Source organism: Pinus tabuliformis, chromosome 4_2 (genome assembly GCF_031772625.1).
Source record: "Pinus tabuliformis cultivar Carrire ecotype Pingquan chromosome 4_2, CPIR1, whole genome shotgun sequence".
Lineage (NCBI taxonomy): Eukaryota > Viridiplantae > Streptophyta > Pinopsida > Pinales > Pinaceae > Pinus > Pinus tabuliformis.
The window spans coordinates 115106466-115128644 of record NC_142304.1 but is presented as its reverse complement, the minus strand read 5'-3'; the positions used below and the strand labels follow the sequence as shown (position 1 = coordinate 115128644).

The window sequence follows — 22179 nt, the reverse complement described above, 5'->3', positions numbered from 1 at the left end:
AATAGTAGTAAGCATGGAGAATAAGAACCTGATGACCCAGACAAATCCCCAAGATGGGAATGTCCTTGCATTCATACAACATCCTCATACAAATTCCTGTCCAAAAATGTTCACTTCTCCCATCAGAAATTGAAAGTCATAACACAATTAAGCTAGGAAAGATTAACACAATTAACAAATTATATATCTTGCAAATGCATCAATGCAATAAGAGCAACATGGGCTTCAAATAAGATTTCATTCGCCTCCTAAATCCAAGAAAACAAAGGTTGCCTGCGAAGAAATAGAAAAGCACCAGGCCTTACAGTTTCATTTCTTGGGACAGATGCATGTAAAACTAAAGCCAAACAGTACTATAAAAAAATAGACAATATGAACAATTCTCCATAAATCCATGCCCAAAAAGTCAATACAAGTACCTATGTCTGCAGCACATGTTGGTGAACCTGGGCCCGGTGAGATGACAATGTTATCAAAAGCATGTTCCTCATACAAAATATGGTGAAGATACTCCCATGTTAACTCATCATTCTTCACAACAATCGGAGCCACTGAAACAACATATATGAATGGCTGTGTTAGTGTGCATATAAAGAATCTCTTAAACATGTTACATAAACTTCTGTACAAATCACTCAATGTGAAAGACAAACAAACACGACACAAATAACATGGCTGCACATGTGGGGGGCGCACTTGTACCAATTAAATATAGGATAACAACATTTCAAAGCTTTCCCTCTTCAGGGTTTGCAACTTTGCATTCCTAGACCATCTAGAGAGGAGACAAACAAAGGAAAAGTTGGCAGTAACCAATAAGACATGAGGCCACCTCCCAAGGGAAGATAAATATAGCAAGGTTAAGATTATTGCTGTAACTGTTTCTAAACGGATCAATTTAAAGCTTCTGTTATAATAAACACCGAGTCAAACAAACTGCAAACACAGTCAGTATTTATTGTTGATGCCTTATAAGCAGGAAATTTGCATGATATGGGCAATAGACCAGCAATAGAGGAAAGATACTCTCGCAACAGAAACTCAGTATGCAACTATGACAGAATATTTTTGAGAACAGTACACATATTTGTACACTCATTTATATTAGAAATATAGAGAGAGAGTATGGGAGAGATAAAGTTTGACCATGCCTCCAATAAAATACAATAGAGTGGGTGAGTGATCAATTTAGACAGTGTCACCCAAAAAATATAAGTACAAAATAGAAAAGTAGAACTATAATACATGTTCATTTAGACTGTGTCTCATCAATTCCTCCTTATGTTACCGGATCCATGGGTTCTAGATGTTGGATCTACGGATCTGCGTTTAAGGTCCGGCTAAGTCACAGGGCACGTCCCTCAAGGTCTCGTGTTCCATATTTTATGTGTCAGAAACGAAACATGCCCTAAAACGTGTCGAAAACGTTTTTCTTCGTGTCCTCTAATTGAGACACGTGTTTTGGACGTGGCAAAAATGTGCCCTAACGATTTTGGCTTTTAGGACACGTGTCCCATGAAAAGTGACATTTAAAACCTGCAACATGGTTTATTTTTGGGTTGTTTTTGTCATTGTTCATCGTCGAAGTTGGGTTTGCTCGCTGCCGAAATCAAATTTGTTGTGCAGTGTGAGGAATTTCATCATATTCGAGAGAAATACTCACAATTTCACATTGGGAGAACAATTCACAACTTCACATCGACCTGGACCTGGAGATGCAGGAGACGAGCGTTTGTGTGCTTTGCAGAGAATTTGGAGCACTTAAATTTCCTGTAAGTTGTGTTATAGTGTATGGAACTTAACTTTATTATACACCAGTGACCATGTATAGATCGTGTGTTGAAATAAAAATCCCACTGTAATGTTCCTAAACAGGAAATTAAGTGATATACACAGCAAGCAAACAATCCAGCAATCAGAAAAACGAAAATTACATCACGCACCCATGAAAACGCTGGAAATAGAGAATTGTTGGGCCATTTTATTAATTCTTCAAGGGCAAATACAATGACAAAATAGAATGGTGCACATGGGCTTGTCTCAATCGACAAGCGTGACAAAACCCAGGTGAGCAAATGCTGAGTTGAAGGCTGCCCCAACCGTTACACCAAAACTGAACTGCGCTGCCCAAAAACTGCACTGTCTGCTGACTTCGAAGGGCTAGAATCACTGCTGCCTGTGCTCAGAAAATTATGAGATTTCGGCTCCTTACGCCTTGGCCTAAACCCAGGAAGGGTTTGGTCTGGTTCAGACTTCTGAAATTCAACCCCCAAGGAGCCCAACCTCAGCTGCAACTACAAAACTCGGCCTGCTCGAATGAGGCTGTAAAACCTCCTGGAAAATGCCCCAAATCATTGAGATGATCCCTCCTATGAATCTCCTTCCTTCCCAGCTGAGACTACGGGTTGTAACTCCTCCCCTCAAGACCCACGAATTGACTGAACTGGCCTCTACACTGTCCTCTAAGCCTGGATTCGAACTACTGGTTTGTTGCCTTCTCTTGCCCCAAAACTCTCCCTGAATGCTTGCCCAATGATGTCCTTCATATTCCTTGGCTTCTCCGGCTAATGGTTGGCCCAAGATAACTCTTTCCCTCACTACATGTTCTCACTGCTGGCCCAGAAATACGCACTCCCTGAAGATAGTTGAATGACTGTGTTGTAGATACTCCCCAGAACTCTTCGAAATGTTGTGGAACTGCCTTCCTAGGGTGGCACTCGAAGTCCTCCAAAGGTAAGGTTGAATTTCCCACTTGAGAGATTCGTGGCTGAACAACCAATTGACTCGGCTAAGCAGTTCGAGCAAACAGTCAAGTAAAATTCGATATACAAGAGTGAACGAATGACCAAGTGAAAGGCTCCTTCTCCTTATGACTTTGTGGGCCTTCCTTTGCCTCATGTGGGCTCCTCCAAAAGCTACTTGAATTCCCTCTAGGCCATTCGAATTGCCTAGTTCGAATTCCCACGTGGGTGGCGCCCACCTTCCACTAGCAAACTAATCTGGCCGAAATTTCTCCTAAGTCCCTAAGTCGAAATTGCTTGGGTCCTTTTCCTTGGCAAAATTGTGTAGAGATAAGCATGTTACAAATTTTTTTGGGAAGTGACATGACAGTCCTCCCCTCCCAAATGTTGCTTGCCCTCAAGCAACTTCAAAGCTGGGTGCTCCAAAATGTGCTCACCCTCCAAGGTGGCATCCTCATCTGGCAAGTTCTTCCAGCGTACCAAGAACTCCCTAATGGTCTTGCTCCTCAGCTTCCTCAACCTCCTCTCCAAAATGGCCTCAGGCTCCAAGACCAAGTGGCCCTCATCATCCAATGGGGGTAACTCTACTGCTGCTGTCACTTGTTGCCCCAACACCTTTTTAAGGCATGAGACATGGAATATATTATGAATCCTACTCCCTAGAGGCAGCTGCAGCTCGTAGGCCACCTCCCCTACTCGCCTAATCACTCTGTATGGCCCATAAAAGCGGGGTTGTAGCTTCTCGACCGCCTTTTGCTTCAATGTGGACTGCCTATATGACTGTAACCGAAGGCACACCAAATCCCCCTCCTCGAAATGTCTCTTGGTCCGGTGTCGATCTGCGTACACCTTCTGTTGGTTCTGTGCTGTCACTAAGTTATCCTTGAGAGCCTTGAGGATGTCTTGGCTCTCTTGGATCCAACCTTTGGCCTTTGGGGCCCGACTGTCTCCAAAAACAACATCAGCAAAAGATAATGCATCATAACCATACAAGGCATGGAAAGGAGTCATACCGATGGACATGTGGTGGGTGGTGTTGTAGCAATATTTGCCCAAATGCAGCCACCAGATCCAAGCCCTCCGTTGCCTAGTCACGTAGTTACCCATCTAGCCACTGATTAACTCGCTCTGTCTGACCATCTGTCTAAGGTGGTAGCTCGTGCTGGGAGAGAGCTCGGTACCAACCAACCTGAAAAGCTCCTGCCAGAAGCCTCCCATGAACCTGTTATCTCTGTCACTCACGATGTTCATAGAAACCCCGTGTAACCGGAAAATCTCCCTAAAGAACATCTCTACAGCCTATGCAGTCGAATATCTGGTAGGGATGGCGAAAAAGTGGACATATTTGGTCAACTGGTCGACCACTACATAAATCTAGTCCTTGCCCTGCACTATCGAGAGCCCCGTGATGAAATCCATGAAGATACTTTCCCATTTCCCGTCAGGGATGGGAAGCGGCTGTAACAATCCTACAGGGTGAATCAACTCCCTCTTGTTCCCCAAACATGCCTCACACTCCTGTACATGCTTCAGCACGTCCCCCTTGAGGCCCTTCCATGTGAATCGCTCCCTGACTGCCATGTATGTTTTCCGAAACCCCCTGATGCCCTGACAATGGCGAGTCATGTGCTGCCTGGAGCACTCTCTCCCTCAACTGCAAGTTGGGCACCAAAAATATGTGCCCCTTGTAGTAGATAACCTCGTCCATCACCCGATAGCGCTCATTTGCGTGGGTACCCTCCAAAATCTCGCATGCCCTCCTGTCCTTGGAATACTCCACCAAAAACTGGGCCTTCCAATCATGGCAGATGCTCATGAGTGACAGGCTTGTGGGTCTCCATGATAGAGCATCAGCCACCACATTGCGCTTTCCCCACAAATACTCTATGTCGAAGTCATACGCCTACACCTTGCTTACCCATCTATGTTGTCCGTCGTTGAGGCCCTACTGCCCAATGAAGTGACGAAGACTGTTGTGATCAATCTTCACCCGAAACCTGTTACCCACCAAATATTGTTGGAACTTGGCCAATGCATGCATGATGGCCAGCATCTCTTTGTCATATATAGAATATGACCGCTCATGGGGTAAGAGCTTCAAAAACTCAAAAGCAATGGGGTGCCCATCCTGTGATAGTACTGCTCCAACTCCCTCCCTAAATGCATCACACTCCACGGTGAAGGGCTGGGAAAAGTCTGGAAGTGCTAAAACTAGACAGCTGCTCAATGCTCATCACCTCCATGAGGCGATCAAAAGCTGCCTATGCCCCATCAGTCCATGCGAAAGCCCCTCTCTTGGTAAAATCTGTCAAGGGTGTTGCCAACTGCGAAAACCCCTTGACAAACTTCTGGTAATAAGTGTAGATGCCCAAGAAGCCCCTCAACGTTGTCACATCTTTGGGTACTGTCCAATCACGAATAGATCGTATCTTATCCTCATGGACCTTCACCCCATCTGCACCAATGATATGCCCTAAGTAGAGCATCTTTGTAAGGCCAACCTCATACTTGGACAGTTTGGCATAAAATTGCTGCTCCTCCAAAATTCGCAGCACCTCCTCCAAGTGTTGGAGATGCTCCTCCCAAGTCCTGCTGCAAATCAAGATATCTTCGAAGAAAACCAGCACAAATCTCCTCAACTGCCTCCGGAACACATGGTTCATACACAACCGAAAAGTAGTCGAGGCGTGGTCAACCCAAATGGCATGACCAGGGACTCGAAGTGCCCATAATGGCACCGAAAAGTAGTCTTGGGGATGTCCTGATCCCTCACCTTGATCTGGTGATACCCCGAACGTAGATCTATCTTAGAGAAGTACTTGGCTCCTCTAATCTCATCCATCAACTAATCTATGTGGGGGACGGGGTACCTGTTCTTCAGTGTCTTCCGGTTGAGGGCCCAGTAGTCAATGCACATGCGCAAGGTTCAATCCTTCTTCTTCACCAACATTACTGAAGAAGCGAAAGGACTGGAACTTGGCCTTGATATGGCCCAATGCCAATAGCTCTTTGATGGCCCTCTCAATATCATGCTTATAGGCCTTAGGATGCCTATAAGGGGTAGTGATCATCGCCTGCACACCCGACTCCAGCTCAATGGTGTGCTTGAATCCCCTGTCTGGCAGCTGCGCTGATGGAATATCCCCAAACACCACTACATACCTATCCAATAAGATCTGTATGTCTAGAGGTGATGGTTGGACCTATCCCCAAACCTCTGAAGCCCTCAACTCCATTGCCCATGCTTTGTCCCCATGTCACAGATCTGCCTCCATCCTATGTGCTGAGACTGTCTAGGGTGGATATGGATGCATGCCTCTAAGGACCACTGACTTGCCATCTGGCCCAGTGAACTCCATCTCCAGTTTCTTCCAATCAGTAGTGACCCGCCCAAGGGAATACAACCACTGGACACCCATCACCACATTGGTGTCTAGCACATCGACCACAAAGAAATGGTCTTTCATAAAGTAGTTCCCCATAACTACTGTCAAAGCAGGCACATACCGAGTGCACTGCATGGTACGGTCACCTAGTACCAGGACTGAAAAGCCCTCAAACTCAATCATGGTGAGGCCCCTCCTCTGAACCAACTGGGCATCTATGAAGTTGTGGGTAGCCCCACTATCAACTAAGACCGACACCCGTTGTCCCTGTATAGTGCCTTTGATCCTCAATGCCACTAATTTGGGGACCTCGCATAAAGAAGCAACGACTCCCTCGAATGGGGCAAAGAATGCCCCTCCCTGTGGAGGTGGTGGTCCCCTATCTACCGGACTCTCACCATCCCCCATACCAGACTCCTGCTCCATCTCATCCTCCTGGTCACTGTCTAAAAAGACCTCAATATAATGTGCTTTGCCAGCAGTGCACCGATGGCCTGGTGCCCAAGGCTCCTGGCAAGTGAAGCACAACTTCCTCCTCCTGAGGTCCTTTTGTGTCTCATCATCCAGCTGCCCCCATCCCTGGGTGGTTCTCTGAGGTGGGGGTCTAGTGTCATGCCCCTTCTGGGGAAAAGGGGTTTGTGCAAGAAAAGGTGCTCTGGTCTTAGGGATGGCCCCCTGTAGATCTCTGGTGCACATAACTACCTCTTGCAGCGTGGAGGGTCTGCATGACTTCACCAGTCCACACAAGGGCTCGAGTAAGCCCTCTATGAAGGTATATACCCTCCGAGCATCTGATAGCTCCGAGATCATCACTGAAACTCGCAAAAACTCCGAAATGTACTGCTCTGGGTTGCCTATCTGGTGCAGATGGGTTAGCTCCCTGAAATGGGCCTACGGATCCCTCTGGTCAAAGTGTTCCAGCACCCCCCTAGTGAAATCCTCATATGAAGCCACATTGGCATGCCCCAGGGTGGCCAAACTATGAAACCAACAGTCATGGGCTTCCCCTTCCATGTGCAACGTGGCCATCTTGATGGCTTCCAGCTCTGTCATCCAGTTAAGCTAGAAATATGTATCCATCTTCTCAACCCAAGCCCGAGCAGTGCACTTGGCAGTGCCATCGAATGTAGGGAAGTACATCCTCTCTATGGTCCTCTGCAACTCATAGCTCTGTGTGCCCTGTCCTCCATAGCTCTTACTCTTCTCATTCTGCTTGAGCTTGCAAAAAGCTCTGAAAGAGAGTCCTTCCCTGAAGTCTGCACCCATAGATTGCCACTCTCTAAAGTGTTCTCCCATCTGTGAGGGGTCTTCAACCCCTGCTGGTTCGATCTGTGCCATGGGCACGAAAGAGGGCAGTGTGGCTCGAGTTGGCCCACTAGCTGATGGGGGTTGTGTTGTCGTTGAAGGGTGATCAAATTGTTGGGAGGCTCCAGAAGTTTCCCCAAATAAGAATCCTCTAGGGGTGGTTCTCTCCTGGTTCTGCATCTTTATCTCCTCTAGCATCTCTTTCTGGCCCTTTGCTAAATCATTCAAAGCCTTCAAGAGGTTGTCAAAAACCATCTCCTCCCTGCTCTTGGGCTCTACCACTGCTTTGCCGCTGTCCTCCGTGTCTGGAGTGATTTCCAACTCTCTTTCTCTGCTCCAATACCTCTGCCTCTTATATGTGATGTTCTGTTGGTCCCCTTCTCTCATAGGAGAAAATCCCCATAGCTAAGCCAATACCTAGGCTCTGATACCACTGTAATGTTCCTAAACAAGAAATTAAGCGATATACACAGCGTGCAAACAATCCAGCAATCGGAAAAATGAAATTTACATCAATCACCCATGAAAACACTGGAAATAGAGAACTGTTGAGCCATTTTATTAATTCTTCAAGGGCAAATACAATGACAAAATAGAATGGTGCACCTAGGCTTGTCTCAATGGACAAGCGTGACAAAACCCAGGTGAGCAAATGTTGAGCTGAAGGCTGCACCAAAACTGAACTACGCCACCCAGAAACTGCACTGCCCAAAAACAACATTGTCTACTGACTTTGAAGGGCTATAATCACTGCTTTTTGTGCTTCGAAAATTATGAGATTTCATCTCCTTGCTCCTTGGCCTAAACCCAGAAAAACTTAGGAAGGGTTTGGCCTGGTTCAAACTTCTGAAATTCAACCCCCAAGGAACCCAACCTCAGCTGCAACTACAAAACTCAACTTGCTGGAATGAGGTTGTAAAACCTCCTGGAAAATGCCTCAAATCACTAAGATGATCCCTCCTATGAATCTCCTTCCTTCCCAGCAGAGATTGCAGGGTGTAGCTCCTCCCCTCAATACCCACAAATTCACTGAACTGGCCCTCTGCGCTGTCCTCTAAGCCTAGAATTCGAACTGCTAGTTTGCTACCTTCTCTTGCCCCAAAACTCTCCCTGAATGTTGGCCCAATGATGTCCTTCAGATTCCTTGGCTTCTCCGGATAATGGTTGACCCAAGGTAACTCTTTCCCTCACTGTGTGTTCTCACTATTGGCCTAGAAATACGCACTCCCTAAAGATAATTGAATGATTGTGTTGTAGATACTCCTCGAAATGTTGTGGAACTGCCTTCCTAGGGTGGCACTCGAAGTTCCCCGAAGGTAAGGTTGAATCTCCCGCTTGAGAGATTCGTGGCTAAACAGCTAGTTGACTCGACTAAGCAGCTTGAGTAAACAATCAAAAAAAATTCGATATACAAGAGTAAATGAATGACCAAGTGAGAGGCTCCTTCTCCTTATGACTTCGTGGGCCTTCCTTTGCCTCATGTGGGCCCCTCCAATAGCTATTCGAATTCCCTCCAAGCCATTTGAATTGCCTAGTTTGAATTCCCACGTGGGTGGCGCCCACCTTCCACTAGCAAACTAATATGGCCAAAATTTCTCCTAAGTCCCTAAGTCGAAATTGCTTGGGTCCTTTTCCTTGGCAAAATTGTGTAGAGATAAGCTTGTTACAAATGTTTTTGGGAAGGGACATGACACCCGCCTCCCCGTCATGTGCTTACTACTCACTACACCTTCGAGGTCTAAAGGAAGGGAAAGCTCAATTAACGTTGTGGTCAACAGTGAAGTTTGAACACATAAATTTATAATTTATAAACTACCTTATGTGAAGTTTGAACATGATCGAACCTATTTGAAATTAACTACAGAAGTTATAACATGAACAATGAACATTGAACTGTGAACATCATTGATGTAGTAAAGTAATAAACTAACTAGTAAATTACTAAATAGTAAATAATGTATACTAAATACTAAATAGATATCATCATAATTCATATCTATATGGATCAGGCACTATATTTCAGTATATTTTTTATATATATATATATATATATATATATATTTGTGTGTGTGTGTGTGTCCCTCGTCCCCTGTTTCCGGGGTCACTGTGTCTCGTGTCGAATATTCATATTTATGTATCCTTCGTGTCTCGTGTCCTCATGTCATGTGACTTAGAGGTCCAAATCCACCCAGATCCTTGTAGGATCCACCACATAAACAGTTCCTTCAAACTGGAAACAAATCCCATGCTTTTGAAATGGATCTTGTGCCAGCTAGCCCTCACATGCCAGAGCCCAAGCAAATAACATTAGATTTTTAGTGTTTAAAAAAAAAAAAAATATATATATATATATATATGCCACCTGTTTGAAACCCTAGGTAGCAAATATTCTATTTAGACTTTTAGTTAATTACATATTATTAATTTGTAGTCTTATAGCACATTATAAAACTAGCAGGAAAGGTTTGAGATACAGGAATTTTCAATTTTCAACTTTTAATGATGCTAGCAGGAAATCTCTGGGAAATCTTTGAGACAAATATATAGATTATAATATATAGTGTATACTTAGTTTTCAGGTTTCTTTGTGTACAATGGATGGATGTCTCCTTAATAATTTAATTAGATCAATTCTATCCAACTCTAGGACCTAGGAGAAGACTCCTCTTAGAACAATATGAAACAAAGTATAATTGTTTTCAAAATATGTACAACACTCTTTTACCATGGTAACTAGCTGGGAATTATTTGATTTTAAGGCAGATGTAATGTCCCTTCCTAAATTATTTTGGAACAGGATTAATCTCTACATTTTGAGGCCAATTTTGGAGGTGATGGGGCCCATTCGATTTTATTAGGAAGCTAGACTTAGTAGAAGTTACTTCGGTGTGGTTAAGTTCTATGTGCGAGGCACCCACACTAGGAGAATACGCATTCCTTAGTTCTATTTGCATGGAGGGGAAATCGATGGTTGAGTGAGGGACCCACGATGGAGGGAAAAGTGCTGCACGAAATCTATATAAGGAAGGAAACTCTCCTCATTTCATCATCTTTTCACATATTGAACTCAATCTTAGTTGCTCGAGCTACTTAGCCGAGTTACTATGTTGTTTAGCACACGAGTGTCTCGGAGCGGAGGTCTCAACCCTTGCTTCGGTGGACTTCAAGTGCCAACCCTAGAAGGGAGTTCTTCTTCATCTTAGTTCGTAGCAGCAGTAGGGAGACAAGTTACAGCAGCTATAAGTCAAGTACCAACAGCAGAGGGAGTAACAACAGCGCAGGGATTGCACAATCACAGCGTGAGGCACTCCGGGAAGTTGGGGAGACAAGGGAATCCTTCATCATTTTCAAGAGTATAGAGGGCAGCTACAGACAAGAGGGCCATCCTACACGCAACTCTCATTTCATCACACGTAGGACTGCGTCATCTCCTCCATGATTGCGCAGTCATTAGAGTGAGACTCTTTGGGGCAACACCATCCTGGGGAGTTTGAAGTTGGGAGGCTAGGAGATCATTTGGAGGGTCATTTGAGGAGGATTGTTGGAGTTCGGAGAGCAAAGATTGATAGGATCAGCCACAGCAACAAAATTCGAAATTGGAGAAGGGCCAAGCTGTGATGAGTCAATTTTTGAAGGTTGGAACCAAGGGAAACCCTTTCTGGGTTTTTTTGGGTTTTGGGCCAGGATCACACTCCTAATTTTATAGAATTTTCTAGGAAAATCTATGGGGTCAAACAGGGGTCCCATCTCAGTCAACAACTAGAAGAGCTAAGGGGAATTTGGATCAAATTTCGAGGTCAACATTTGGCCAATTCCTTCGTGGGTTATTCTAGGTATTTGGTGGAGAGGTCGAGGTCGTAATTTTCTGAGCACCAGAGGCGAGGTTTCCAGCAGCATCTTTGCGACAAACAGCATAGTTTCACAAGGGCAGCGCAAGGCATCATTGCAACAGTTATTTGTGCCATCTGGGTTTGACATATTACCACCTGGGCTTGATCACGCTTGCCATTGAGGCAAGCCCAGGTGCAACACTTCCACATTATTGTACTTTTCTCCCAGATTATAATAAAATGGCTCCCCTGTTGGCTATTCCTGAACTTTTTATGGGTGTGCATTAAATGTTTCAATTTTATGGTGTTGTTTTTATTGTTTGCTTTGCATAGCACTATTTTTCCTAATTTGGAACATTATAGTGGTATCAGAGCATGATCTTGGCCCAACTGTGGGAAATTAGCCAGAAGATCATGGAAGCCTTGGGTATGAGTGCACAGTGACGGGTGAAACCAAAGAGAAACCCATGGCTCAAGGAAAATCCAGTATGCATAAATTATGGGGTAGAATTCATTGGGCCAAGCTGTGAAGGGTCAATTTTTGAAGATTGGAACCAAGGGAAACCCTTTCTGGGTTTTTCCGGGTTTTGGGCCAGGATCACATTCCTAATTTTATAGAATTTTCTAGGCAAATCTATGGGGTCAAATAGGGGTCCCAACTCAGCCAACAACTAGAAGAGCTAAGGGGAATTTGGGTCAAATTTTGAGGTCAACATTTTGACAATTCCTTTGTGGGTACTGGGTATTTGGTGGAGAGGCCGGAGTCGTAATTTTCTGAGCACCGAAGGTGGGGTTTCCAACAGCATCTTTGCAACAAACATCACAGTTTAACAAGGGCAGTGCAAGGCATCATTGCAACAGTTATTTGTGCCATCTGGGTTTGACATATTACTACCTGGGCTTGATCACGCTTGCCATTGAGGCAAGCCCAGGTGCAACACTTCCACATTATTGTACTTTTCTCCCAGATTATAATAAAATGGCTCACCTCTTGGTTATTCCTGAACTTCTAGGTGTGTGCACTAAATGTTTCAAATTTATGGTGTTGTTTTTATTGTTTGCTTTGCATAGCACTATTTTTCCTAGTTTGTAACATGTATCAGAGCATGATCTTGGCACAACTGTGGGAAATTAGCCAGAATATCATGGAAGCTTTGGGTATGAGTGCAGAGTGACAAATGAAACCAGAGACAAACCCATGGCTCAAGGAAAATCGAGTATGCATAAATTATGGGGTAGAATTCATTGGGACGATGAGAGGTTGGCCCAGTTGAGGAGGGTGACAAACCAAACCCATCCTCACCCTTACAACAGAGACGTTAGAGATAAGCATGCCATGGGGGTGCAACCATCTACATCATGTGGGGAAAGTCGACCATATCAGGGCACTAGATCTCCTGAAAAGGAGCAAGAAAGAAAAAGACAGTTAGAGGGTGAGGCCAAGACAACCAAAGGAGTCTGTCCATAAACTGGTTGTCTACTGGTGTTCGTCGAGACTCCTAGCGAATGCGCACGCTCAATTGTTGGGTCCACTGTACCATCTGTTGTCGCGCAGATTGACGCGACAACGCTCAGACCGGGGGCTGTCACCCTGATCCCGATTCCCCGATCCCTCCGTTTAAGCCTGTCTCCCGCGGCTAAGGGGGGTAGTCCCTATGAGATGATGAAGACCAACTGTCAACCAGTTGGTTGGGAGACACGAGATACGATATAAAAAACACTCGATGGATTTGATTAATTTAGCAGACCAGTGCCTTAAGAGATTGTTGTAAAAATGATTACTTGTTAAATGATATAGAAACATGAACCATGAACAGCAATCATCTATCATCAGCTAAATCACAATGCTCAAAACGATATCCGGTAACTGAAAATTTTGAAAAGATGAAAGCCTTAAAACACCACGAGAATCACAAATCATTAACCAGATTATCAATTTCGTATCTCGACTTGAAAATTCTCAGATCTCAGCATGAAAGATATAACATGAAAACCACTGAAACTGGCAAAACTAATTTTCCACAAAATTTAAAAAAAAAAATTTAAAACTTTTTTCAATTTTTTATTTTTTTTTAATTCATTTTAAAAGAAAGAAAACTAAAAAAATCTAAAATTTACAAAACTTTTAAACTTAAAATCTATTCAAACTGAAATTTAAAACACTAACTATACAAAAAGCTTTTTACTATTTTTTTAATTTTTTATTTTCATATATTGTAAAAAGTCTAAAGATTATAAGACTCTAAACTTAAAAAAACTAAATAGAACAGAATCGAAATCTAACTTAAAACAAAACTTTTAAAACATAAAAAACTAAAAAATTAAATCCTAAAAATGAAAACGCCATGTACGACATTTTTTGTTTTTTTTATGAGATGAAAATAAAACTAAAAAAATTATAAATAAATTTTTTTTTACACTTTATTAAAACTATATCAAAACCCTAATAAAATAAATAAATGAAATCTAAAAAAGAACTAAACGTATTCTAAAAAAATAAAAAGGTAACTCCTAAATCTGATTCAAAATGAACGCTAAATTTAAATAAGAGCATAACCATTAAAATCTATACTAAATAAAAAAAAGGAATTCGATTTATTTTTATTTTTTTATTTTTCATGTTATAAAAATTTAAAAAAAGAGCAACGAATTAAAATGAAACGCTACCAAAATTTTAAACCTAACTTAAAACTAAAATCGAAATTCTAAAATAATTAAAATCTAATTATATTATCACAAAAAAAACCTAAATCTAAACTATGCTACCCGCATACAACCAAAATCGTATACACAGAAAAATGAAACCAATGAAGGACGCGACCAGGCGAATGATCGGGCTTTTCACACAGTCGATGGCGGCAACGGACAGAGGTTTTGAAAACAGATTGAAGTTTACCTGAGTATTTTTGCAGCGAATACCTTGACTGGGCTCGGATATTGCAGGGGACCTAGCCGTTAACTGAAAATCGATAAACAAGCGCTGACCAAAACAACGCATCACCATTCCAGCAATGTCACCTGGCATGCGATATTTCTCAAGCAAATCACCTGTGTAACTTCACCAGAAATTCGATGGCCAGAAGGGGACGGATTTCGTGCTTCTGCAACCACGCTATACACGGTTTTCATTGATATCACAGGCGTGACCAGATGCGTGGAGAAATCTGAGTCGCTGTTCAGACAGAAGAAACGTAATCCTAGACCGAAGGTTAATCCACGTATTGCTTACACGATAATGAAGAGCAGAGAAGAAATAAACGCAAGCTGTAAAAAATTCGAACTGCCAGTCCGTATTCTTAAACCAGACATTAAATCGAAGTGACGCTGCGTTAAATTTACCTGAGCCCAAAACGTGCTATATGGTCACAAAAATGAAGACGTTTTACTTGTTCCGGACTGCAAGTGATTGGAGCTTACCTGCAGCGATGAATCGATTTTACCTCAGCTGGTGGTGCATATATGGTCAATTGTCTGCTTTAGGGCCGCTATTTTCGATGGAGAAATCTGAGCAAAATCTGAGCGCTTTCGCTGTCTCTGCAAAACCCTTGCTACTGAAAAGTCAATCCTGTACCTGCAAAAAGAAAAGAAACCCTGAAATGATATAAGCCAGAAACTAACCTAAAACCCTAGGACAGCTGATTTAATATACAGATTTGGCCCCTTAACAGCCAGATTCAGCAATAAGCACAGAAAAATTTTAAAGATCAAAAAACTCAGATTTTCACTGTGAAGATCTTCAGAAAATCTCTCATGCAAATTATAAAAATAAACTGAATGATAGACCCAGGATCAAATCCAACTAGGCTCAACAAAAAATTCTTGCGGGAGTTGGCTGGTTCAGCCGAGAACTTCCCCGAACGCCCACAAAATTCCTTCATAAAATGCTTCCTGCACAGCTCAAAACAGCCGTCAATAAAGAGGGCAAAAACGCTGCTAGATCTCAAACAGTAATGGAGATACCTGCCATTACTTCAGAAACCCTAACAGCACCCAAACCCCAGCAAGTGAACAAGATACCTGTGCTCACAATACTCTACGAAAAGCTATTATTAATGGCTGAACATAAAATATGCAGAAAATTTAAACAATCTCACAGCATTTCAAGAGAGTAACACCAGCAAGATATGGACCCCAAAGTCTTCTTTTATTAACCAGAAACAGATTTACAAGAGAGCTTCTTCAGTATCTGACTCACAGATCGAATCATCTGAAAATGACCCCTAGCACCCTACTTAAAAGAAATGTCTCCAACGGCTAGTTTGAGTGATCCATGCTGAAATGATCTCGACCGTTGATGAGGATCAAGACATCTCTTGATCTCATCCGTCGATTTATTATTAAAAAATGCATTCACTAAAAATATTATTATTTTATTAGTTAGGGTTTTTGCTCTATTTTTTAATTTTTTTATTATTATTTTATTATTTTTATTCATTTTTTAATTTTTTAATTCATTTTATTATGGATCACCGAACTAAGCCTTCGGAAACATCACCTAGGACCTAGGACTTAGGACTCATGAGGGGATTTAAAACATTTTCAACCCTCAAGACACATTTCATGATGACTTTTACAAATTTACATCTTAAGGGGACAAACTCACTTAATACAGACCCTCACAAATCACCCAGTTCTGCGACACAACTATAATCTAGCAGATCAACACACTAGGATTCTCCTAAAGTTCTAATGACAAAATGCATCCCGGCTTTGGGGTCAGGTTTGAAGGAAAACTCTGCCGATCCGTGGATCGGTGAGACGAAAAACCTTCCGGGACGTAGATTATCATCAGAAAGTTAGGTCCACCTAGGCAAATTACATACATGACTCATGTCTGCTAAGATTATTTACAATGAATACATGCAGACTGGGTTTACAATCAAAAAGATCAAGTTGCTGATGATGGCAGGATGGCACGGACATGCTGATCAGGTGCTGCCCCTTTTTGCTAGCAAAAGGGGGGGGTACTGCATGGGTAGTTGACCAGTAGAGGTCAACACCATCCAAGTTGTAGTCAACTGACATACCTGGGAAATGATAGGTAGTCCCACCCAGATGCCAATGCCATTCTGGGCTTTCGGTATCCCTAGTGCCTGGAAGCTCCTGTCGAGCTACACCCGGGTCCACCACCATCTCCATAGCCCACTCCACAGGGTACCAACTCAAAATCTCTCGCCATCCAACCCCAAGAGAGGGATCAAATGCACGAACTCTCGCACATAGAACAACCGCGACATGTGGATGTTGCACCTTGTGCAACTATGATCGTCTTATCCCGCCATCCAAGTCAACACACGAGATCTGACTAGGTAGCTCTGTCTCCCTCTCTCCAATGGGCAAATGTGACCCAATAGTGCTGCTAACCTAGTCGTCCCCTTTGGTATGTCTAGACAACTCCGCCTCTCTCAATCCAATGCGTAGGAGTGGTCTGATAACGATGTAGATCCTGTCAATGCGCCTCTTAAGCGAACTATGTTGGAATCCCAACGTGCGGTCTCTATGTTTCCCCTCATCAATGGCTAGCCCAAAGGATGGTTGCACATCCTCCTCCAGCATGGGCTTGACATGAGCCTCCACTGCTCCTCCATAGACAACCCAACATGCAAGACATTCTCATCAGTCAACTGCGGGTGATTGTCGTCTGGCAACTCTGTCATGGACCTGGAGGCCTATGTACCTACCAGCTCCTCAACAACGGTGTTGTCTTTCGACATCTCATCAATGGATGATGCCTCATCAATTGGTATATGCTCAACTGTCTCCTTGCCAACCATGGCCCCTTCAACTACTCTTTCATCTTCTTCCTTAATACTCCTCATCATCCCTACAAAATCCCACTAAATCTGCATTGGTTTGTGCATGCCCCTTAGTTCACAGAATTGCCAAAAAGAGAGGTACGCCTGAATGCCATGACCCACTTATTTGTATGCCCTCCAATTTGCTCCCAATAACTCCACATCAGTTGCAATCATGTATGGATTCCCAACTGTGGAATGAATCAACTTCTCCCCCACATCGATCATCATTTGTTGCATCCTAATCACCTCATTCAAGGTTAAAACCATGTTGTGTGATTCTAATATTTCCCATAGGCTGAGCCAAGATTATGGCTCTGATACCACTGTAATATCCCTAAGGAAAATTATCAGTAAATATGCAAAGCAAACATAGACAAAAACACAATAAATAGTGAACATACATTCAGACCATAAAATTGCACCAAAAACTACGTTGCTGAGCTCTTTTTATTAATAAAAATGGGTGTACAATAAGGTGTTGGAAGGAAATCACCTAGGCTTGCTCAAGGCAAGCTAGCAAAGCCCCAAATGACAAATAAGATACCCTCCACCAAAATGTTGCTATGTTGTTCAAGATCTGTGCTGAACATGCCCAGAAATACGTTGTTGGCTAAATGGATCTGTTGCTATGGCCCCCTCTGGTGCTTAGAAATTTCTGGGAAATTAATCTTGGTCTCTCCACCATATAACCCACGAAGAAATTGCCCAATGCTTGACTTCAGAAATTTGGCCCTATTTCCCCTAGCTCCACTCAGGGTTGCGGGGGAAACCCCCCCCCCCTCACGCCCCCACTCCCAATTCGTGCTCCGGGCGGGAGCGACTCGGGAGCTTGTCGGTAGCGTGCTCCAGACAAAAAAACGCTCCCTGGTTTTTCAAGAGCATTTAGTCTTTTTGCAAAAAAAAATTGCAGTAATATTCCAAATGCAATTTTTTTCGAAGAAACAAATAAGTTTTGAGTGGGGTAGCCTAAGGATCAAGCCTATGGCTCTACTATTGATATGTGATTCATAGCAATGTTAAATTCTTAAAGTAAAAATGACATTACCAAGGTAATGTTCAATTCATTTTCATCCTTCTACTTAAATTGTTAATTACCATGGAATGACTCAGGATATTTGAGAGTGGTTCCAACCTCATTGGATTTCATATGGAGAAAGTAGAATTTTACATTTCATTCAAAATCCAACAGACTTATCAATTTTTCAGGATTTCAACATTGGGAAGATTGCAATGTTTCCATTGGAGTTTGTCACATATTAGGGTATGGAACTCATATTTAATTAAGAGCACCAATCCCTCTATGTACCTTGATGTTAGTGACGTTGGTTGTCGAACTCCTCTAGCATGACCCTCCTAAAAATGTGCACATCACTCAAACAAAATCTTAACTTGACATGTTATGCTTTTTCTATCTTATGTTAATGCTTAGAGGGTGATATTAATGACAAAGATCCCTATACAGATCTAGAGGTAATGACAAAGATACCTCTGGATATTAATGCTTAGAGGGTGATATTAATGACAAAGATCTTAATTTTCCAACAAGACTAGAAAATTAGACATTTCTTGTGGCGGCAAGAGGACCAAGCATTAGCAATAGATAATAGATTTACTTGTCTTTTCTAGTTTCTAGTAGTTTTTATAACTGTTGACTCTTTCATATTTATTAATTTAAGTTTGAAGTTTGAAGTTGGCAATTATAACTCATTAGTAATGAATTATGAATATGATGCTTCGTGAAAGTTGAAAGTTGTTTCATTTAATTTCATGTTAGATATTATTTGTTGTAATGGTTACACTTGCTTACAAGTACAACTTTGGTGATCAATGATGATAAATGTTATATATTGAATTTTGAAAGTTTGAAACTTTAAGATTGATGAATCATGAGACTCAATATGTTGTATATTACTATGTTACTAACTTGTAGACATGGTTGATGAAGATTATAACTTTTAGAAGATTGTTGTTATATGGTTCAATCTATGTTTTTTATGTCTTTTATATCTAATTCATCATTTTACATGCTTTTGTTGACATATATGCATCAAAATATAAAAAATATAAATATATATATATATATTATGTAGAAAACGCTCTCGGAATCGCTCCCAAACTGGGAGCTTCTGAAAATGTCGCTCCCACTCCCGCTCCCAAGTAACCTTGGCTCCTCTAGCTGCTGGTTGAATTTGGACCCTGTTTGACCCCTCAAATCTGCCCAGAAAATTTTGCCAAATTATTTCTGAGGTCCTTGTCAAAAACCCAAAAAACCCAGGAAGGGTTTGTCCCATGGTTTTAAGATCCGGCTAGCTCGGATCCGACTCGGCCGAGTTGGTCCAAGCCGAAAAAAAATTTGCAACCCGGCAGATAAAATGGTTCAGGAGGTCGAGTCATGACTGACCCGGCCGAGTTATAGCATGACTTAGACGAGTCATTCATAACTCAGCCAACTCGGCTAGATCTGTATCTACTCGGCCGGGTCAATCAATGCGGCCAATAACCCATAAAAACAACGATTTTTCATATTTTTTTAAATTTTTAACATTTCGTTGAGTGTTGGGGACTCCAAGGTGTTTTATAAATTGGTTAGTTGTTATTTGGGGTCCATTCCCCTCTCCCAAACCCTATTTAACCCACTCAAATGCTCTCATTCTCTCACAGCCATCTCATTCATTTGAGTGAGAATTTCAGTGAGAGTTAGTGAGCAGTTCTTGAGTTTGTTTTTGGAGCAACAATGAGGAGCCTTGGGCAAGCATTGTAGCTGGAGTGAGGAGCTTCTTGGGCAGCCATTTGGAGCAGCATTGAGGAGTTGATTTCTTGGAGCAAGCTTGAGAAGGCAGTTTGTGCCTGGAGGTATTTTTTTTCACTTGTACAAATCTGTTTTTGCTTATTAAATTTTAGGTGCATATCTAGAAATCCTGAAGAGCGTTTTTTGAGAAAGAAATGAACATTGAATCAATGTTTTTTTTTTTTCATTTTTAGATTGTTTGCTTTCATTTCCTAGTCAAAAAATGGCACCTAGAGTGAAAGATCCTGCTTGGGCATATGTTGAAATGGTTGATAGTCAAATGCATTGCAAATTTTGCCAAAAGAAAATTAAGGAAGGTCTTGGGGGCATTAATAAGCTGAAACAACACTTGGCGGGGATTAGAGGCCAAATTACTCCATGTACCTCACCAGAAACTGGGGAGATTAGGAAGGAATTGTTTGCCAGCTTTGAGAAGTTTAAAGAAGATAAGGCTAGGCAAAAAGAGTTAGAGGCTGAAATTGGGAGGAAAAGGGAGATACAAAAAATGATAGCTACCAACCCCCATTATGATCTTGAGGGTTCTTCCTCTATCCCTCATACTGATGCATCCAACCCTTTCCGATATGTTCCTCCCTCTTTTGGTTCTGTTCAAGATAAGGGAAAGGGTAGAATGAAAAAGGGTGATATGACTATCAAAAGTTATTTCACTCCCTCCTCTCCATCAGATGCACATGGTCCTCAAGCTAGTAAAAGTCAAATGCAGCCCACTTTAGATGACCATTGGAAGAAAGAATTGAGGGAGACTGCTTGTGATTACATAGCTAGATGGTGGTATGATGTTGATATCCCCTTCAATGCTTCTCGTTCACCATATTATGAGCCTATGTTTGATGCCATACATGCTGCTGGAAAAGGCTTCAAAGGCCCTACTATGCATGAGCTAAGGGGGTATCGTTTGCAGAAAGAAATTGCCTCCATTAATGAGTATTTGAAAGATTTCAAGGACTCATGGGCAAGAACAGGATGTACCATCATGTCAGATGGATGGACTGATCATATAAACCGTACCATCATAAACTTTCTTATCTTCTGCCCATAGGGAACCATGTTTTTAAAATCAGTTGATGCATCTAATAAGGTAAAAGATGGGCAATTGTTGTTTCAACTATTGGATCAGGTTTTTGAGGAGGTGGGGGTGGCTAATGTTGTTCAAGTCACCACAGATAATGCCTCTATGTTCTTGCTGGTAAACTGTTAGAGGAAAAATACAAGACCATCTTTTGGACCCCATGTGTTGCACATTGCATAGACCTCATGCGCTTAAGGATATCGGAAAATTAAATTGGGTCAAAAACACTGTAGATCATGCCAAAAGCATAACAAAATTTATCTACAATCATTCATGGATTTTGAGCCTCATGAGGAAACACAGTGGGGGCAGGGATATTATTAGGCCTGCCATCACTAGATTTGCTACTCATTTTTTGACATTGCAATCTATGCTTTCCCAAAATAGAAACTTGCAAAAGATGTTTTCCAGTGATGAATGGAATCAAAGCAATTGGTCTCACAAACTGGAAGGCAAAGAATTGAAAAAGAAAGTTAATGAAGAAACTTTTTGGAGAAAGGCAGCAGAGATTGTGAAGCTTGCTGAGCCACTGGTTAAGGTGTTGAGGTTGGTGGATGGGGAAAAAGATTGGGTATGGGCTTCATTTATGAAGCTATGGATTAAGCAAAGGAGCAAATAAAGAGGGCATACAGGGATAGAGTGGCTAAGTATGGGCCCATTTGGACAATCATTGATGAAAGATGGAACAATCAACTCCCTCGCCCTATACATGTAGCTGGGTATTTTTTGAACCCACTGTATCATTATAAAGCTGAGTCAAGAGCTTTGAGGGGGCAGGTCAGAGATGGACTGATTTACTGCATTGATCGCATGATCCCATTGGAGTCTAATCAGCTGGAGGTACACCGACAGGTCATGACCTTCAGCAATGCCTCGGGTACCCTTGGGAAAAACCTAGCAAAGATTGCAAGAGAAGCAGATGAGCCAAGTAAACAAAAATTTCAATTTTCAAATTCTTAATAGTTTAACTTTTTTTTAAATTTTGTTAAATCGTTTATAATTTGAAAGTTGGATATAATTTGTAATTTTGTTGAGCTAACTCATTACACTCCTATGTTTTTTGCAACACAATGGTGGGAGGCTTTTGGTGGCCATTGTCCTAAATTGCAAAAGTTTGCAATTCGTATTTTGAGTCAAACTTGCAATGCTACTGGGTGTGAGCGCAATTGGTCTGTCTTTGAGAGGATTCACACAAAGAAGAGAAACCGTTTGGATCAAAAACGGTTAAATGATCTAGTCTA

The 22179-nt window shown here is 42.1% G+C and overlaps 1 protein-coding gene across 1 annotated transcript in view; it reads right to left on the bottom strand.

The window, feature by feature from the left end:
- The window catches only part of LOC149168523 (aminodeoxychorismate synthase, chloroplastic-like), a 318992-nt gene that overhangs the window by 203184 nt on the left and 93629 nt on the right, over positions 1-22179 (bottom strand). The window contains exons 3-4 of the mRNA XM_089428287.1: positions 420-551; positions 29-96 (exon numbers count right to left, since the gene is read on the bottom strand). Coding sequence (XP_089284413.1) covers positions 29-96; positions 420-551 — 200 coding nt within the window. The remainder of the gene's footprint in view (positions 1-28; positions 97-419; positions 552-22179) is intronic.